Source organism: Ctenopharyngodon idella, chromosome 18 (genome assembly GCF_019924925.1).
Source record: "Ctenopharyngodon idella isolate HZGC_01 chromosome 18, HZGC01, whole genome shotgun sequence".
Classification (NCBI taxonomy): domain Eukaryota; kingdom Metazoa; phylum Chordata; class Actinopteri; order Cypriniformes; family Xenocyprididae; genus Ctenopharyngodon; species Ctenopharyngodon idella.
The window spans coordinates 18,724,762-18,743,256 of NC_067237.1; the positions used below are offsets into that span (position 1 = coordinate 18,724,762).

At 37.1% G+C, this 18,495-nt stretch overlaps 1 protein-coding gene across 1 annotated transcript in view; it reads left to right on the forward strand.

The window, feature by feature from the left end:
• Nucleotides 1-17,465, forward strand: part of map3k10 (mitogen-activated protein kinase kinase kinase 10) — a 39,235-nt gene extending 21,770 nt beyond the window's left edge. The window contains exons 2-11 of the mRNA XM_051870921.1: nucleotides 4,683-4,863; nucleotides 4,945-5,093; nucleotides 5,307-5,482; nucleotides 6,645-6,891; nucleotides 8,107-8,229; nucleotides 8,558-8,693; nucleotides 10,107-10,216; nucleotides 10,374-10,612; nucleotides 11,739-12,273; nucleotides 13,873-17,465. Coding sequence (XP_051726881.1) covers nucleotides 4,683-4,863; nucleotides 4,945-5,093; nucleotides 5,307-5,482; nucleotides 6,645-6,891; nucleotides 8,107-8,229; nucleotides 8,558-8,693; nucleotides 10,107-10,216; nucleotides 10,374-10,612; nucleotides 11,739-12,273; nucleotides 13,873-14,279 — 2,303 coding nt within the window. The 3' untranslated portion in view covers nucleotides 14,280-17,465. The remainder of the gene's footprint in view (nucleotides 1-4,682; nucleotides 4,864-4,944; nucleotides 5,094-5,306; nucleotides 5,483-6,644; nucleotides 6,892-8,106; nucleotides 8,230-8,557; nucleotides 8,694-10,106; nucleotides 10,217-10,373; nucleotides 10,613-11,738; nucleotides 12,274-13,872) is intronic.
• The last annotated feature ends 1,030 nt before the right edge of the window (nucleotides 17,466-18,495 follow it).

An 18,495-nucleotide genomic window follows, 5' to 3' on the forward strand; every position in this document is an offset into this window, starting at 1 on the left:
GTAAATGTTGAAATTAACATTAACTGAGATTAATAAATGCTTTAGAAGTATTTTTCATTGTAAGTTCTTGTTAGCTAATGTAATCAGCTAATGGTAACAAACGGATTTCTCAAATCACACACTGAAAAAAAAAAGTTTTCTGTCTTAATCAGTACTTTTGTGTTCTGTGCTAATATATGACCATTCTTAAAACAAAATAATTTTCTTAAGAAGCAAAAGCTGCCAGTATTAGAACTTGTTTTTCAACAATGTGTCTTGAATATGTGTTTTTTTTAGTTAGTTCCACTGACAGATTTTTTTATCCGTCTTGTCACTTGCCTCACTGCTTTGCCTCGGCAGCTGTCAAACTTCTAAGAAGATATTTTAAGCAGAAAGCATGTCCTTGTCTGAACACATGAAATATATGAAAAACATGTTTCAGACAAAAATAGAACATCTTTTAGTAAGGAATAATAGTGTTCATTTACATTCAGTGTTTTTGCTATACTTTGTGGTATTTTCATCTAATATTTCAGGAATCTTTGATCATGTGAACTAATTGTTTTCACTTTTAGTTTTTCTATTTTTATATTAAAAAAGGAGTTTGTTTTTATTAATACCCCTGGCTTCCATATGCAGGGCAAATAAACCATTAGAATATATTTTTAATTATAAAAATAGCATTATTATATTATATTATATTATATTACATTACATTATATTAGAGTCCGTGGCTCTACCATTGGAAAAAGTGTAATGGCTAACTTGGATGAAGTGTGCCTTGATAACCAATCACATTACAGCCTTGACATCATTGAATTTCATTCAGAGTTGTGCGACAGTCAATCACTGTTTGTCCATGTCCCAAATGGCACACTTCATATGCACTTTTCGGTCTTGTGGACTTACAATGGCTGCCGCGTACGCGTGTCCGTTAAGTGCATGAAACCGTAGGTTGTCCCATTTGTTAATTTTAGTTTTCAGAAGGGTGCGCCCACCAGATATGCGCCCACAGCAGACTTCTTCCCAACAGTCAAAGCAGCGTTACGTCATGAAAGTATGGACTCGTAGGAAGACTGTGAATGTTAAGGGTGCCATTTTGGACAGGGCCTTAGTGGATACCATAGAAATGAATGAGAAGTGCCTGTCGCACAATTGTCCGGGACTTCTCTTATAAACCAGCATTTTTTTTTTGGTGTAAACTCTAAAAATAGATCAATCCAAAATGAATGTTTAAGAGCAAACATATTGAAGATTAGCCAATAGGCTGTCGATTCATTAAATGATAAGCTATTTCCTCACAAAAGCAGTTTATTCAGCGTAGTGAAGCCTCTCCTTCATTGACATCCATAAAAAAAAAACGGCCTGCATACTGCAGTGTTAGCAGGCGTTACGCTTTTTTCGGCTAAGGTTGCAAGCTTGCCTCCGAGTGGTTTTGCTGGTGACCCTGTTAAGTGGTGATACCAGATGTGAACGATCAGCCACACAGTTCATGCTCAGTGATAACAACACTGCCATCTAGTGGTCGGGGTTTAAACTAAAAACAAAGCCTACTTGAACCTACGAACATCCATTGCCATGATTTTTTTTAAAAAATGACTTATCGCGAGAGGAAAAAAATACGTTTTAGTCGCACAACATCAGTTAATGGAAACGCCGTCATTTCGCAATAGTTTTTTATCAACATTTAGAAAATAACGCAAAAGTTTTGCGCAAATCTGTAATGGAAACCCGGCTATTATCGGCAAAAAATGTGGCAAAAATTTCTTACACCCCTAGTAACGAGCATGTTAATGGATGTGATACTCTGCAGGGAAAGAGAGAAAGGTTCCACCTGTTCAACCTGAGCTTGTGATGTGCTGGTCAAACAGAAACTCAGCTGTGTTCCCTTCCTGTCTCTCTCTGCTCCCGTTTGCATATGTGTGGTGATAATGGAACAGCAGGCTGCACTCCACCCTTCCCAACCCCACTCAAACCAGTCCAGCTGACTATTGACACTCCAAACATTTCCATAGCCTGCCCGCACACGGAAACACAGGAGGAAACACAGGGAGGAGAGAGAAAGAGCAGGGCACCACAAACTAGCATCACTCTCATACACACTCACATATTTATATATACATGTAATGTATATATGTGGTCTTTTTTGGTTTTATATATATATATATATATATATATATATATATATATATATATATATATATATAAGCATTTTATTTATTCCATTTATATGATTTATTCCATTCGGTGTGACTCATGTTTGAAAATGTAGACTAGACAGTAAGCCTAGCTGAACTCTTTCAAGTCTTTATGCCAACTGTATAATCTCATGTGGATGAAAGTGGCGTGACAGTACGGCTTTGACCAGTGTTTCCCATCTGTTTTTGTCTTATGTACCTATTGACTTATATAATTCTTGTTCTAATAAACTAAGTGTGTGGGTCTTAGTAGTTTCAGTAAACAGATCTGAATTCATGGATAACAATGCCAGGATTGGTCTCTCCTCTAATGCCACTTCTGTGAAATATTGACATTGTGCTCCACATGCAATTTACTGGCGCCTGTTGTGTATGTGTGTGTAGTTTAAAGCTTGTCATGTGTCTCGCATGTGATGTAAAACTAAGCTTGTGTTGTGTTTAGATGAGTGTGCACTTTACCTTAGTTACGTGAAAGAGAGAGTATGTGTGTGTGTTTAAGGGATCTTGTTTCTCTGTGTTGCTTGCACACATGCTATGGCTAATAAATATTTGATAGAGTACAGAGCTTCAACTCAACTCCCTCCATAAGTCTAGAAGTCTTCATTTTGCTGAGTCTATTAAATCAAATTTGACCCAATTTACTTTATTGCTTTCGTAGTACATGTTCCTGGTCCTATTATGAACGTTTCATATTACATTATTCCATTCCGGAATACATTGCATTTATTCTATATTTTCATTATGTACACTACTGTTTAAAAGTATGGGATCAGTATGATTTTTGGTATGACATTTTAGGCCAGATTCTTATAGTGGGAGTAAATGATGCCACAATTGTAATTTTTGGGTGAACTATCCCTTTAAAACATTATGAGAATAAGCCCTGCCCTTGTGTAGCTCCGCCCCTTTTCAGTGCTGTGCTCATTGTTGGTATGACATTTTAGGCCAGATTCTTATTTGTCTTTGTTTCAAAATCCAAATTTTACTTTGGACATTAAGTGGCGAGCCAACCCAGTACTGAATGTAACCTGTATTTAATGTAGTTTCACCTTTAGCTGTTTTATTCCAGGTTTTCAAAGACTAGGAAATGTCAAACAATCTGTCCATTCCGGCCTCTTCCTAATTTGTCTAGTTTCTACCACAATCTACAAATTAATTTTTGTTTGATTGGAGTTTGATTGGACCTATGGCCTTTAAAGGGGACCTATTATGCAAAATTCACATTTACATGGTGTTTGAACATAAATGTGTGTCGGCAGTGTGTGTACACAACCACCCTATAACGGTAAAAATCCAACCACTCCTTTTTTTTTTTAATCCCCATAAATCATAAGTGTCTCAGAATAAGCCATTTGCAGTTTCTCTGCAATGTGATGTCACAAAATGCCTAGGCCCCGCCCACGACTGCTGACGGACTCTGCCCTATTAGCTTAGCTATTCCCCTGAGTGAGCTGTACACAGTCCGCCATGTTTATCTCCTCGCCAGAGCATTTAACAGCAGCATTCAAGTAAGAAATGTATTCTTATTAAAGCTACTAAAGTTATTCAGTCAAGAGCAGTGAGTGATTTTCTGTTTTCCTTTTGTTGTTTGATTCATATTAACAGCATATATAGCAGTAGGTGCTGTATATTACGCTGCTGTCACTTTAACATACAGATCTAATACATGCGATTTCTTTCCCTGCTGTTGATGTCCACAGACATAACCGACTGTTTGTGAACTTTGTTGTGTGTATTTGACAGTTTAAATGCAATAAGACATGAAAGAGAACTTAGTTTAATACTCACAGGATGAGCCGTCTGACAGCCAGCTTTCTGTGCATGCGCTTCGGGTGTGTGCGCTCAGAAAACCAAATATCAGAAGTTTAAACTGATATGGCTTTAAAATGCATGCAAATAAAAAAACGTTCATGATGATGAAGAACTGCAATGTCACGTGAGCGTGACCATGGTAGAGATCAGAAACAGAACCAAACAGATGTTTTGTTAGTTTTTAGCAGAGTATCCGAGGCACGAGCTGTACAGGCTCCGCCCTCTTCTGGAAAGCGGGGTGGGGAGCAGCAGCTCATTTGCATTTAAAGATACATGCACGAAAACAGTTTTTCCTTCGACTCAAAATTGCATTTACAGCATAGTATAATAAATGATCTGTGGGGTATTTTGAGCTGAAAATTCACAGACACATTCTGGGGACACCAGAGACTTATATTACATCTTGTAAAAAGGTGTGTACCTCATCATCATATGACTCAAATGTGTGCTACATATGTTTGCACTTCAGTTTTATCTTAAGTGCAAATCAAGGATGTTGTTTGCCATTTTTGTGTAAAGCTACTTCTTGCCAGATGATCTGGTTTGACTTCTGATGAGCACCACCAAGACTCCTCCTTAATGGATATTACATGGAAAAGTTATTATTGTTTCCACTATTCATTATTCATAAATATAAACGGTGAGCAAAAACTGGATCACCAATCCACTTTGGCTTCATATTTCTCATTTCAGTTCTGATTCTGGAGCCCGTGGAGAGAGACGACCTGAGTGGAAAGACTCTGAAGATCACAGACTTTGGGCTTGCTCGGGAATGGCATCGCACCACAAAGATGAGCGCGGCGGGCACGTATGCCTGGATGGCTCCAGAGGTCATCAAGCTGTCCCTGTTCTCAAAAAGCAGCGATGTATGGAGGTGAGCTGCCGTCCTCCTCTGGACTATGTTTTGCAGCCTAACTAGAGGTTTTGCGGCTGATTATGGTCTTTTTCGTGTTAGTTTTGGAGTGTTACTCTGGGAGCTGCTGACTGGTGAGGTGCCGTACCGTGAAATTGATGCTTTGGCTGTGGCCTACGGAGTTGCCATGAACAAGCTGACCCTTCCCATCCCCTCCACCTGCCCCGAGGCCTTTGCACAGCTGCTGGGAGGTAAGAAGTTTCGGTTGAACCCCATGAAAAATTTATCTTAGTTCTCAACTCTGTCCTCGAGGTCCACTTTCCTGCAGAGTTTTGCTCCAACCCTTATCAAACACACCTGAACAAGCTAATCTGGAGCTAAACTCTGCAGGAAAAAGGACCTCGAAGGCCAGAGTTGAGAGACACTGATTTACATCACATCATCACTTTTCTCTCTCCCTGTAGAGTGTTGGTGTCCTAACCCACATGGGCGTCCATCTTTTGGGAGTATCCTGAAGAGACTGGTGGACATTGAGCAATCAGCCATGTTCCAGATGCCCTTGGAGTCTTTCCATTCCCTGCAGGAAGACTGGAGGCTGGAGATCCAGCAGATGTTTGATGAACTACGAGCAAAGGAGAAGGTGAGGACCATAAAGATATGTTTGTTTCATGTTTGGTACATCTCAGGAATATAGTAGCCAACCAGTAGCTTTTTTTTTTTTCTGTACCTTATACCATTGATCAATACTATCATACCACATAATTTACCCATTTAACTGTATAATAATTAATATTAATTATTATACTATATATTATACTAGATACATACTAGTCACATCAAAGTCTTGCCAAGTTTGTTTTTCACTTACCAATAAAATATCTACAATAATACAGTAACAATCTTTGCTTTATTTACTGTCAGTTACCAAACAATACCATAATATTTATATTATAATTTATATTAATATATTATTTGTTAAAAACCAGGTCACATCAAAGTTGCAAGTTTTTAAATAATTATTTTTTTAAATTTAATATGAATAATAAAATAAATAAAAATAATTACAAAATAATTAAAATAGGTATTTTAGAAAGTATAGTACCATTCAAAGGTTTGGGGTCAATACAATTTTTTAAGTCTTTCTGTTCATCAAAAATACATTATAAAAACAGTAATATTGTGATATATTATTACAATTTAAAATAACTGTTTAAATTGTAATTATAATAATATTTAAAAATAACATGTTCCTTCAGAAATCATTCTAAAATGCTGATTTGGGGTTAAAGAAATATTTCTTATTATTATCGATGTTGAAAACAGTTGTGCTGCTTAATATTTTGTGGAAACAGTGATACATACACAAGATTATCTGTAGTATAGAAAGTTCAAAAGAGCAGCATTTATCATATAGACATTTTTTATAACAATGTAAAAGTCTTTATTTAAAGTATTAATTTGTTAATGTTTTTTGTGCTCACCAAGAATGCATGTATCGGATCAAAAAACAATACTGTGGAAAAACAAAAATCTTATAGACCCCAAACCTTTGAAAGGTAGTGTACATTTGCAGGTAGATATTTAGCATCTAATAAAGATACAGTAGAGATTTTAGGTGATTAAGAGACCCATGTATGTTTACACACAAGTATTGTGAACCAATTTACAAAGGGCACCAAAGAGAGCCTAATGCGTGGAAAAATCTTATCATCTATCCCTTAAAGAAATTACACTAACTATATTATAAGCAATAACTTGTAGGCTTTGTGGATTAGTGGTCTAAATAACTGCCTGTTCATTAGGAGTTGCGATCCTGGGAGGAAGCTCTGGCACGGGCAGCTGAGGAGCAGAGGGAACAAGAGGAGCATCTGAGGAGGCGCGAGCAGGAGTTAGCCGAGCGGGAGATCGACATTGTGGAGAGAGAGCTCAACATCATCATCCATCAGATGTATCAAGAGAAACCACATGTTAAAAAACGCAAAGGCCACTTCAAAAAGAGCAGACTACTCAAACTCGGCAGGGACAGCAACTGCATCAGTCTGCCATCTGGTGGGTGGAATGGGAATCTCTCTCTCTCTATCTATATACAGTCAAACCAAAAATTATTCAGATTATATTCATTTTAGATATATTTTTACTAGTGGGTGCAGGACACTATAGTTCATTTATGTAAGTGAGGATAGTAAAATAAAGTAAACTGTGACATATTATACCCAAAAATTCTTCATACAGTGGACTACCAGTAAAATTGATAAAAATTTGGAACCAAAAATTATTTAGACACTTTGACCTGACCATGTTTTGCTTAAGTGTCATCTGACATAATTAAGATTATTTTTTTCTGACACAATTTAACAGATCTTGTCATATTTTATTACCATTTTTTTTAAACTATAGTGAATAAACTGTATTAATGAATGAAATGTTCAAGGTGTCTGTTATTTTTAATCAAATTATTGATATTTTTCAGTAAAATGTGGCATGTTTTTACCATACAATGCAAATCAAAACAATCTGAAATTTAAAATTAAGCCATAATTATTTCCAAATCAGTATATCCTTAAAGGATTAGTTCACTTCAGAATTAAAATTCCCTGATAATTTACTCTCCCCCATGTCATCCAAGATGTTTATGTCTTTCTTTCTTCAGTCAAAAAGATATTAAGGTTTTTGAGGGAAAACATTCCAGGATTTTTCTTCATATAGTGGACTTCAACGGGTTGAAGGTCCAAATTACAGTTTCAGTTCAGCTTCAAAGGGCTCTACACGATCCCAGACGAGGAATAAGGGTCTTATCTAGCAAAATGATTTGTCGTATTCTAAAAAAAATTGAAAATTATATACTTTTTAACCACAAATTCTCATCTTGCACTGCTCTGCGATGCGCCACGCATTACGTAACCACGTTGCAAAGGTCACGGCAACCCATTGGTAGCCGTTGAAGTGTGCCTGGCTTTTTTTGCAACTTTTCACCTATTATAAGTGCACTGCAGTTATGTTATCTGCCATTTGAAAGCTCTTTAAAGTCATGTGGATTCTGTTCTCTGACTGTCAATGTTTTTATCATTCATCAGCTGGAAAAATATCACTCTGAAAGTGTTTCCAACGATATTGTTCTTCAGTGTCGTTATCATTGTAGCTGTGGTGTTCACTTTCCTATTCTCATGGAATTAGAGCAATTATTAGCACTTTATAATTACCGTTATAGTTATCGTTTTTAGTGTGAATGTCCTTTAAGTCTCTGACAGCATGTGTCTGTTTCAGGTTTCGAGCATAAGATCACAGTGCAAGCGTCACCCAGCGTGGACAAGAGGAAAAGTCAGGGTAGCGAAAGCACCACTCCTCCAGCCAGCCCAGGGGTCATTCCTCGCCTCAGAGCTATACGCCGTAAGTGAAGAGGAGAGGAATCCAGCACATTGTTTTGGTTTTATATAGTGGAATAAATAAGAACCAGAGTACATTGCTGGACAGCTAAGTACATATTGATGTACGCCTGCACTGCCATGTGCCAAGAATCAATACCTAGACGCTTAAAAGAGTTTATTGTGTCTGTGAAGTGCTTTGAGACTGTCTTAGCTTACATACTTGTGTTTCTATTTAATCCATACTTCATATGGAGTTTTGTAGGAATATGTAGTATGCTAAAACAAACATCATATTGAATATTTTCTGAAATGTGTTCATATTGCTGCTATCACTTGTATGTATGATCTAGTGACACCCAGTGATGGGAGGAAGACGTGGGGCCGGACGGCTGTGTGTAAGAAAGAGGACCTAGGGACCAAGAAGAAGGGCCGAACATGGGGGCCCAGCTCCACACATCAGCGTGAGAGAGTCGGGGGCGAGGACAGGTACACCAAAAGAATATGCATTTAAAGGAGTTATATTTCATTTTATTATTTTCTTTCTCCAAAAGTCTATTTATAATGTTAGTAAAGGTTTTGTGCAAATTTTAGTATGAACAAATGTTTTTTAATCACCTCACCATGACTACATAGGCCAAGTTTAAAATGTATGCAAATATAAAAAAAATGTTAGCTTAAAGGTGCAATATGTAAGAATTTTGCAGTAAAATATCCAAAAACCACTAGGCCAGTGTTATATATTTTGTTCACTTGAGTACTTACAATATCCCAGATGTTTGCAACTATTTGTAAATCGTTAGAAAATTGCAATTTTAACCAAGGCTACGGGACGTGTGAGGAGTCACCTGTCAATTGCGTCATACCCGCGTTACCCTCGGTTTCCGGTTTTATTTTGTAGAAACCATGGAAACACCAAAGACGCTTTAATATTTACATGTTTTAATAGACAAGGGAACAACTGTTTTGATATATTTATAGACAGAAAAACGAATTATTGTTATATAGCTCAACACGTTTAGTCTTATTGCTTAAATCTTTCTTGATTTTCTTTCTTGAATTCTTGATTTTTTTGCGAGTACCATGCTTTACCATGCCTCAGAGAAAAACACTATTTTGTCAAGTAGCTAACATAGCATAATTAGATGCAGCTTTATTTTTTAGTAACAGTAATACAGCATTTTCTCCATCATAAATACGTTTTAAAATAATTCCATGCCATTTATCAACACAAGCCATCCAGCATTTAATATGATATTCTAAAATCGATCTATCTTACTGCAGTGTGCGACAAGTGTCTCACAGCAGCCACCGAGCGAACGCACAGAGTAACGTTATAACATCATTTTCAACACACTCAAATGTATCTAATATGATAAACAGAGCTGTGTGACCTCATACGCTTGACCGGAAAAGCGAAAGCAGCACTGGCGACTGTGGCATAATAAAAGTTCTGCTGCTCGCGGCGTGTGTTGCGCAATCGCTCCAGCGGCCTCGTTCAGGTCCCACAACACTCGGTCCTGCTCTGCTTCTTACTACAGTAACGTTAATAATCGCATCCATGAACATGATTTCTGCCTGAGTCCTATCCTGATTATTTTCCACCGGCTTGTGAGTTGAAGACCACATGTCCCAAGATTCCACTTCATCAAGCTACGCCTTTGTTTTGAATAGGCCTCTAGTGACCTCTAGCGGACAGAAAATGTTACATATTGCACCTTTAGGGCTGGAATACACTACACAACCGTAGCAGATCTATTCCGCCAAGACCAAATACATTAACATTATCATATCCATTACCATTCTAAACTCTTCCGAGAGTTGTCATGATAGGAATTACCATAAAATACCATAAATACCATTTGACAGCAGTTTATTAATAGTGTTTTTGTTTTTTTTTAGGTTAAAATCACTCGGGGAGGGCAAGGTCTGGTCCTCCAGCGCCCCAAATCTGGGGAAGTCTCCTAAACATGCTCCTATAACAGCTGGATTCTCAAGTCTAAATGAAATGGGTGAGTCTGAATCATGTTCTGTTTATAGACACTCAGGTTTGAAGACCATCATGACCCAACAAACAAATTAATAACTGATATGAACTGAAATTAAAGTAATTTTATGGCCTGTTTCTCCTTATTTGTTATTTATTCATCAACCTTATCTTCTGTGTAGAGGAGCATTGTGAGTTTGATGACAGTTCACCAGGACGTCCGGCTCCTGACCTGGGCAGTAATGGAGCGATGGAGGAGGTGGGCTCAGGATCAGCGGGTACAGGGCCGGGAACAGGTTCACAGGACACAATTCGACGCTGCAGCCAGAGGAAGAAGAGTGACCTGCTGCTGCTGGGCTGTGCCTCCATACTGGCTGCTGTGGGTCTCGGTTCTGACATCCTCCAGCTGGGACGACAACAGGTACACGCTGTTAGAGAGTGAAAAAGTGGGAAAGAAAGTAAGTAATGAAAGAAAAGAGGTAAAATAGGAGGACTGATTATAGCTGTTGTTTTTTCAGTCGAATTTTAATTTGTATAGTATCATAAACAAGATTGCAAATATTGATTAATACTTTAATCATTATACATTTAATATTTAGTAATTTAATAAAAAGTTATTAATTGTATTATATATATATATAGAGAGAGAGAGAGAGAGAGAATAACTGTTTTTAACATTAATAATAAAAAGAAATGTATTTTTAGCATCAAATCAACATATTAGAATGATTTCTAAACTTACATTAAGGTAAATAATATATACATAATTTTTTATATATATATGCATTTAATTGCAAAATTAGATGTTATTTTTTGCATAAAGTGCAACACAAATACTTCTATGATGTATAAAAATTTTACAAATATTATTTAAAATAGTTTTTTTCTTTACTGTAATGAGAATGCAATTTTTTAAATTGCATGGATACTGATAGATATTAAAGGGACAGTTCACCCAAAAATGAAAATATCCTTATTTACAAATATTTAATTCGACTTACATCTAAAAAGCGTTAACTCCCACGACGTAGTACACAATGCCATGATGTGCTATGCTATGTCCTACGTTATAGCGTGTAGTACGTCATGTCATCGTGTACTACGTCGGTGAAGTTAACATTTTTTAGGCGTTGAAAGCTCTTTATTTTACTTTATAAAGTTTTAAATAAAGATATTTGTCTTACACAAACGCATTGACTTGCTTCAGAAGGCCTTTATTAACCCCCCAGAGCCACGTGGAGTATGTTTATGATTGATGGATGCACTTTTTTGGACTTCAAAAACTCCAATCACTACCATTATAAAGCTTTGAATGAGCCAGGATATTTTTAATATAACTCTGATTGTGTTTGACTGAAAGAAGAAAGTCATATACACCTAGGATGGCTTGAGGGTGAGTAAATTATGGGGTAATTTTCATTTTTGGGTGAACTATCCCTTTAATAGATGTTAATAATTGGTATATGAAATAATTAATCCTCTGGCATATGCAATTTATCTGACGTAACGTTGAACTCATGTGACATTATTCATTCATATGTGTACAGATGAGTCAAGACGAACAGGACCCGCGAGAGGAGCAGAGGAAGAAGAAAGAGGGCCTGTTCCAGCGCACGGGTCGATTCAGACGCAGCACCTCTCCACCCAGCCGTACACTGTCACTCTCCCTGTCCCACAACCGGCATCACGACTCCACCCTGCCCAGCATGGACCCGTCTCCCTCCGTTACGCTCCTCTCCCTTTCCTCTCTCTCCGACTGCAACTCCACCAAGTCCCTGTTGCCGTCTGATCCTGATGACCTTGCCCCGACCCCTAGTAGTGCTCATCCGGTGGTCTCTCCTGCGCCGTCATTAAACCCTCTGCTGGACCTGAGGGCAGAGAGCTTCAAACGAGAGCCCAATCAGTCGCTCACACCCACCCACGTCTCTGCAGCAATGGCATTAAACCGTGGGCACCGCCGCACACCCTCTGATGGGGCCATTCGTCCACGAGCGCAGACGGTCGTGGGGCATCGTCGCACCCCTTCTGATGGGAGTATGCCCTTCCCCCCCGCACCAGCCCCGACCATCACATCATATACAGGTACAGCGTTTTGGTCTCTTGAATGGAGACATTTTACATGATAAGATTTTAAATGCTATTCATTATGTAGTGAATCTTTTTCAAAACATCTTTTGGCTCAAATCGCAACTCATTACAGTAATGAGTAAGGCTGGGACGGTACATCGATTCTCGATTCGTGATACAGTTATTCTGGATCGATTCTGATATTTTCCGAATGTATCGCGATTTTCTCTTGAATCGATTCTGTGCTTAGTTTTAACAACAGATGGCACTCTAGGCTAGTTTTTAACCGCACACTCAAATGCTCATGAAAAAGAGTGCAAGTGGTTAAATATACTTTCACCTCGGCTCAGAATGCTTTTATGACATGAGATTAATGTAAACACAGCCCACTGCAGACACCCTTGTAATTCGCTTCAACCTTTTCGAACTTTATGAATGATTATTTTAGGAAGTAGGCAGAGTACGGCTGTTTCTAAAACACGTAGTGCCATCTGCTGTTAAAAACTAAGCTCAGAATCAATTTGCGAAACATTCTGAAAATATCAGAATCGATCCAGAATAATTGTGTCGCAAATCAAGAATCGATGTATTGTCCCAGCCCTAGTAATGGTTCTTTAGTAAATGTTGTTCACCACAACATAAAGACAGTATTTCAGAACCACTAAATTTGTCATTTGTAACAAATTTTGTAATTCCCATTTATCTTAATAGTGTTTTTCATTAAGATCAATGAGATTCTCATACATAGATTTAATATTGTATAAAAATTTTGCAATGGTCATAAAATAGATTTCATAAACCTAAAATTGAACTCAACAACATGACTGAACACTAAGATCTGTTTAAAAAAATTTGTAATTCCCATTATTATCAATATTGATTTTTCTTAGATTATCCTGATTGTAATACATTATTTTATTGCTGTATTATACAGCAATATATATATATATTTAAAAGAAAATATATATTTAAATAGAAATATAACTAACTTTTTAAATCATGTATAATTTTTGTTAATAATGACATTGAGATTTTTTTTTTTTTTTTTTTTTTTGCTTTATGGTAATAAGAACTTGAGGGGGACATGTGCATATTTTGAAAATAATTATCACAATGCAAAAAATGTAAATGGTCCTAAAAATAAGCATCATTAAATACGATTTAAGAGGATAAAATATGAAATAAGACTGAAATAAGATATTTTTAAAAAAATATCTTTAAAGGGATAGCTCACCCAAAAATTTAAATTCTGTCATCATTTACTCACCCTCAAGTTATTCCAAACCTGTATGAGTTTCTTTCTTCTGTTGAACGCAAAAAAAGATATTTTGAAGAATGTTTGTAACCAGACAGTTTATGGACCCCATTGACTTCCATAGTATTTTTTTTCCTACTATGGAAGTCAATGGCTACCATCAACTGTTTGATTACCAACATTCTTTAAAATATTTTCTTTTGTGTTCAACAGAAGAAAGAAACTCATACAGGTTTGGAACAACATGAGGGTGAGTAAATGACAGCATTTTCATTTTGGTTAAACTATCCCTTTATTGTCATTTACAGAGTAAATGACAATAAAGTAAACTTTCATGTTGTTCATATGTTCTCCTCCAGGTTCTCGTGAAACTCTTGACATTCCACGCCTACCTGACCCGTCTACGGTCTTCCCCTCAGTCCATCGGCGCAAACCCCCTCCTCCAATACCCGTGCCAGAACCGGACAGCCATACGGGCACTCTCGAGCGTCCCAAAACCCTCGAGTTCGCACCCCGCCCCCGCCCCACCCCAGCTCGGGCACGTCCAGACCCGTGGAAACTATCATCTCTGTCACAGACGCTCAGTTCATCTCCAGGTAGCAGCTGTGACAGTCCGCTGGGCTCGGGTGACAGCGGAGTGAGCGCCGGGGTGAGTGCCGCCCATCAAAGCCTTCTCGACATGGACATGGAGGGCCAGAGCCAGGACAGCACCATTCCCCTGTGTGAACACCCGCAAGACACTCTCTGCGGTCAAAATTTCTCATAGAAAGACAGAAGCCCCACCGCCTGGGCCGATGCACGCTCAACCAGCACTCTGTGGCCGTCCTAAGAGGTTTCCCCACAGTTTGCCCTGTGATCCCATCAGATCCCACACTCTCTGGCAGCTCTAATGGAAAAGCTGCCCTCTGCAGTAGCTAGACAGATGCCTTCTGGACAGGTTAAGCGATAAATGACCTCGATCGGTTTATTTCAGAGTGTCTGCAATGACTCATTGTCTCCGAGTTTAATGGGCCTCATAACAGCCGAGGTCGGTTGGTTAAGTGGCGTCCGATTGTGAGAAGCTTTATCACAAATGGAGCAGGAGAGGGCAGTCTAACTACTGTAGGTCTGTGACCTTCCTTGTTTTGTTCATATCTCTGTTATCATAGCGCCTCTTCCTCATCATGGTCTCCGTGGACATAACCTGCTTTTTGGCCAGAAAAATGACAAGTTCCCTCCAGTGTGTACATTGTAAAGTTCAGTGATGCTTTCTGTAATTATAATCAGGAGAGTCGTGTATGCAATTAATTGCAGTGACACAGGGAGCTCTTTTACGAGTTGCATACATTGTAATATACTGATATAAAAATAGGTGTACTATAAGAATTTTATATTTTTCTTTTTTGGAAAAAACTAATTAGGACTCTCTGCACGACCTAATCAGAATGTGAGAGCAGTCCAAATGTGAAATTAAACATGAGCAGACGCTTTCTCTCCATGTGTGGAGGTACTTTTCAAGAATAGGGTACAATTTGTAGTTTTTTAAGCATTAAGGCCCGTTCACACCAAGAACGATAACTATAAAGATAACAATAAAGCTCTAAAAATCGTTCTAAATATAAAAGAATAGCACTGTCCACACCACAGATATAACGATAACGATATAGAGAAACGATATTGTTGGAATCGCTTTTTTTCCGGCCGTTGAACGATAAAACACCGACAGCCAATCAGAATCCATTCTAATTTAAGGGCTCGCGCATTTAAAATGGCGGACGACATTGCTAGGCAGTTAATCGCCGAGGTCCAGAAAAAGCCACCGCTGTTTGACAAGTCAAAAATGAGATCATAATATGCCAGGCTAGCAAACAGTGTAATATAAAATTACCTCAGGTATCCAGCGCTAGTTTCGACAACATTTGCTGTGTCTCATTTCGAAGGCTCATTGTCTTGCTTCCTTTGAAGACTAGCCGTTGTTTTTATTCCACTATATTGACTTCGTCAGTTAAATTCACTGTTAGATTAGATCTGCTGGTTAAAGCCGTGTAAATGCAACAAGAGCAGCAAAAACATGTACACACTTTGAAACCGCAGCATGTGAGCTTAGATAAACAGACCGTTATCATTCGTTGGTGTGAACGCAAAAATAGTTATCGTTCTTGGTGTAAACGGGACTTTAGATGCATAAATGACATGTTTTGTTGAACCAATCATGAAGAGCAGGTCGTTTTAAAAAAACATCAAATGTTTGTATTCCCCTTAAAATGGGAATTTTGACCTGTCCCACCTTAGAAGCCTTGAACTATCCAACAAACATAATGATACAAATACTGTTCAATTTAAATTGAATTTATTGTTGTTTATTAATACGTTTCAATAAGCAAAAATAGTCTTATTTACCTTTGCATGAATTTCCTCCCAATACAAAATATTGAACATTTGAAGTCATTTCAATGCTTTCTACAGCATAACAAGAAGCTCAACTTTTAACTGTTACCAGAAAAAATTTTCTAAAAAGTCTCTAATTTATGGGAAATAAATAGGTTAATTGATAACTACAACTCAACATAGCTCCTACTGACAGCTTAATTTATTGTAAATTTGCAACCCTGTTACTTGCAACCATTTTTCCTTATTTATTTGATAAATTTTGTCTATTTATTTTATGTTTATTGCAAGAAAATAACTAAATCAAATGAACCAGGGTTTTAAACTGTATTTATTGATCCCAAACAATTCTACACTAGTGTTCAAAAGATGGGCATAAAGATTTTTAATATTTTTCTTCCATTCACCAAGGCTGCATTCATTTGATCAAAAATACTATAAAATATGAACTATTTTTAGTTCTAAAATAACTGTTTTTTATTTGAATAAAGGTCATTTTTGATGCAAAGCTGAATTGTCAGCATCATTACTCCAGTTTCAGTGTCACATGATCCTTCAGAAATCATTCTAATATGCTGATTTGCTGCTCAAGAAACATTTATTATTATTATGAATGTTGAAAACTGCTTAATCTTTTAGTGTTTTTTGTTTCAGGATTTTTTAATGAATAAAAAAGCATTTATGAAAATTATTTCTTTTAATTTTTTGTAACAACATACAAGTTTTTACTGTCCCTTTAACAACAACAACAAAAATCTTACTGACCCCAAAACTTTTGAACAGTAGTGTATATGCCCCAAAATTTGGTAACAGAGTTGCAAATCTTACAGAAAAATGAATAAAACTCAGCTGATGATTCAAAAAAATTTGAAGATCAAGCTTTTGTACCGTATTGTGGAAAGTGCCTCCTACTGTGTCTGACTATAACTGGATGAGTAAACCCCTTCTCTGCTCATTTATTCTCTTCTAGAGTGTTTCCAGTGAACAACATTTCCTTCCCCTCTCGTCATAAAATCACCTGAAAAGCCTCGACACAATGTCAGCTCCTCTGAGGAGCCTTTTGAGGAGAGGGTTTTTGTAATTGGCAATAAAAAGCAAACATGTACTACCTGTTTTTTATGATTGTGTTCCAGACAGAGTTCCTTACCTCCTTAAGTGATGTTCTTCCTCCACCAATTGACCAATTCAACTTGAAGAGAAAGGAACAGTATGTATGTACACCAGACCTGAAGGACACTGTCATGTCAAAGAGACACGTGATGAGATCATTAATGACGTCACACTTGTGGATGTTCTTTTGATGGACTGAACGGTGCTGAGAAACAAACACTGGAGGGTTTTCAAATTCGTTGTGCTGAACCGTTAAACCTGGTAGTAGACAGTATTTTTTTCGACTGTCCACCAATGAGTATGTCTGTATGTGAGCGTGTGTGAGCGGGCGGGTGTGTGTGCATGTGTTTTTGTGTTATTGTTATAATTTGTATGGGGTAATTCTCTGTGCAGGGGGGTTGAACAAACCCACCACCTTATTTCCTGTGTGAGGAACACTAAGAGTATTTATTAAAATAATTGTTACAAGCAGTGATATGTTGGTTTTGAAAGCCATTTTCTGTCATATCTCTTGTCGTGTGGTTTCATGATTACAAAACACATAACATCCTGTTAAAAGATGCAAGGTAATATATTTTTTTAATAATTTTCAGTTACAGATATCTCTAGCTGAGTTAATGTAATGCTGATTTGTCAGGGCAGATTTCTTTATTATTAAACTTTTCCACATTTGGAATAATAGTAAAGTTATTTAAAATATAAAATAACACATAAGAAGATTTGGTTATGTAGGTTTTTTTTTGAAAAACAAAAAAATGTGTTATTAGAAACTATCTAGACATTTTCTTTTTGGTTAGTTTTATCCATTAAAAAAAAAAAAATCTTTTTTTTTTTTTTACAAAATTAACTGAATGCATAAGATTTCAATTAAAAGGTTTTAGGATTTAAAAAATTCACTCCAAATCTAAAATATCTTTTCACTTGTTGTACTGCAAGTCTTATTGCAGATCTGTTATGGTGAAGACTTTGTCACATCTTACATGTCTCAAAATTAAAAGGAATTCATGCAAAATGCATAATTTTATTCCCATAAACAATAAAGCCAGGTCGAGATTCTAAAAATGGCCACTAGATGTCGACAAAGTCCCGCACTGCAAGTTATGACACAACGGATTCCTAGAATGAATGTTGTTTTGTGCTCGTTTGTTAATGTAAGCACAAATACAACAGCTTCATTATCCAGTTCCGTTTGCTTTTTTTTTATATACAATTAAGTTAATGTCAAACATTTTTAAAGAAAATCCAAAGAAACAGTTTAAATCATTTATTTTAACAGAATAGCCGTGGACAAAAGCATGAGATAAGAAGCAGCAGCATCTCTGGCTCCATCGTGCTTGCGCGCGCTCACAGACTGGTCTGTTTACATCAGCAATTGTTCTCTGAGGACAATGGGAAGATACCACACTGAGGTATTCCTCTCCGCAGAGAGAAATAAGTACATTGAGACAAAATCATTTTAAAAATATAAATAATTAATTATAATCCACACACCCAAACTGCTCGAT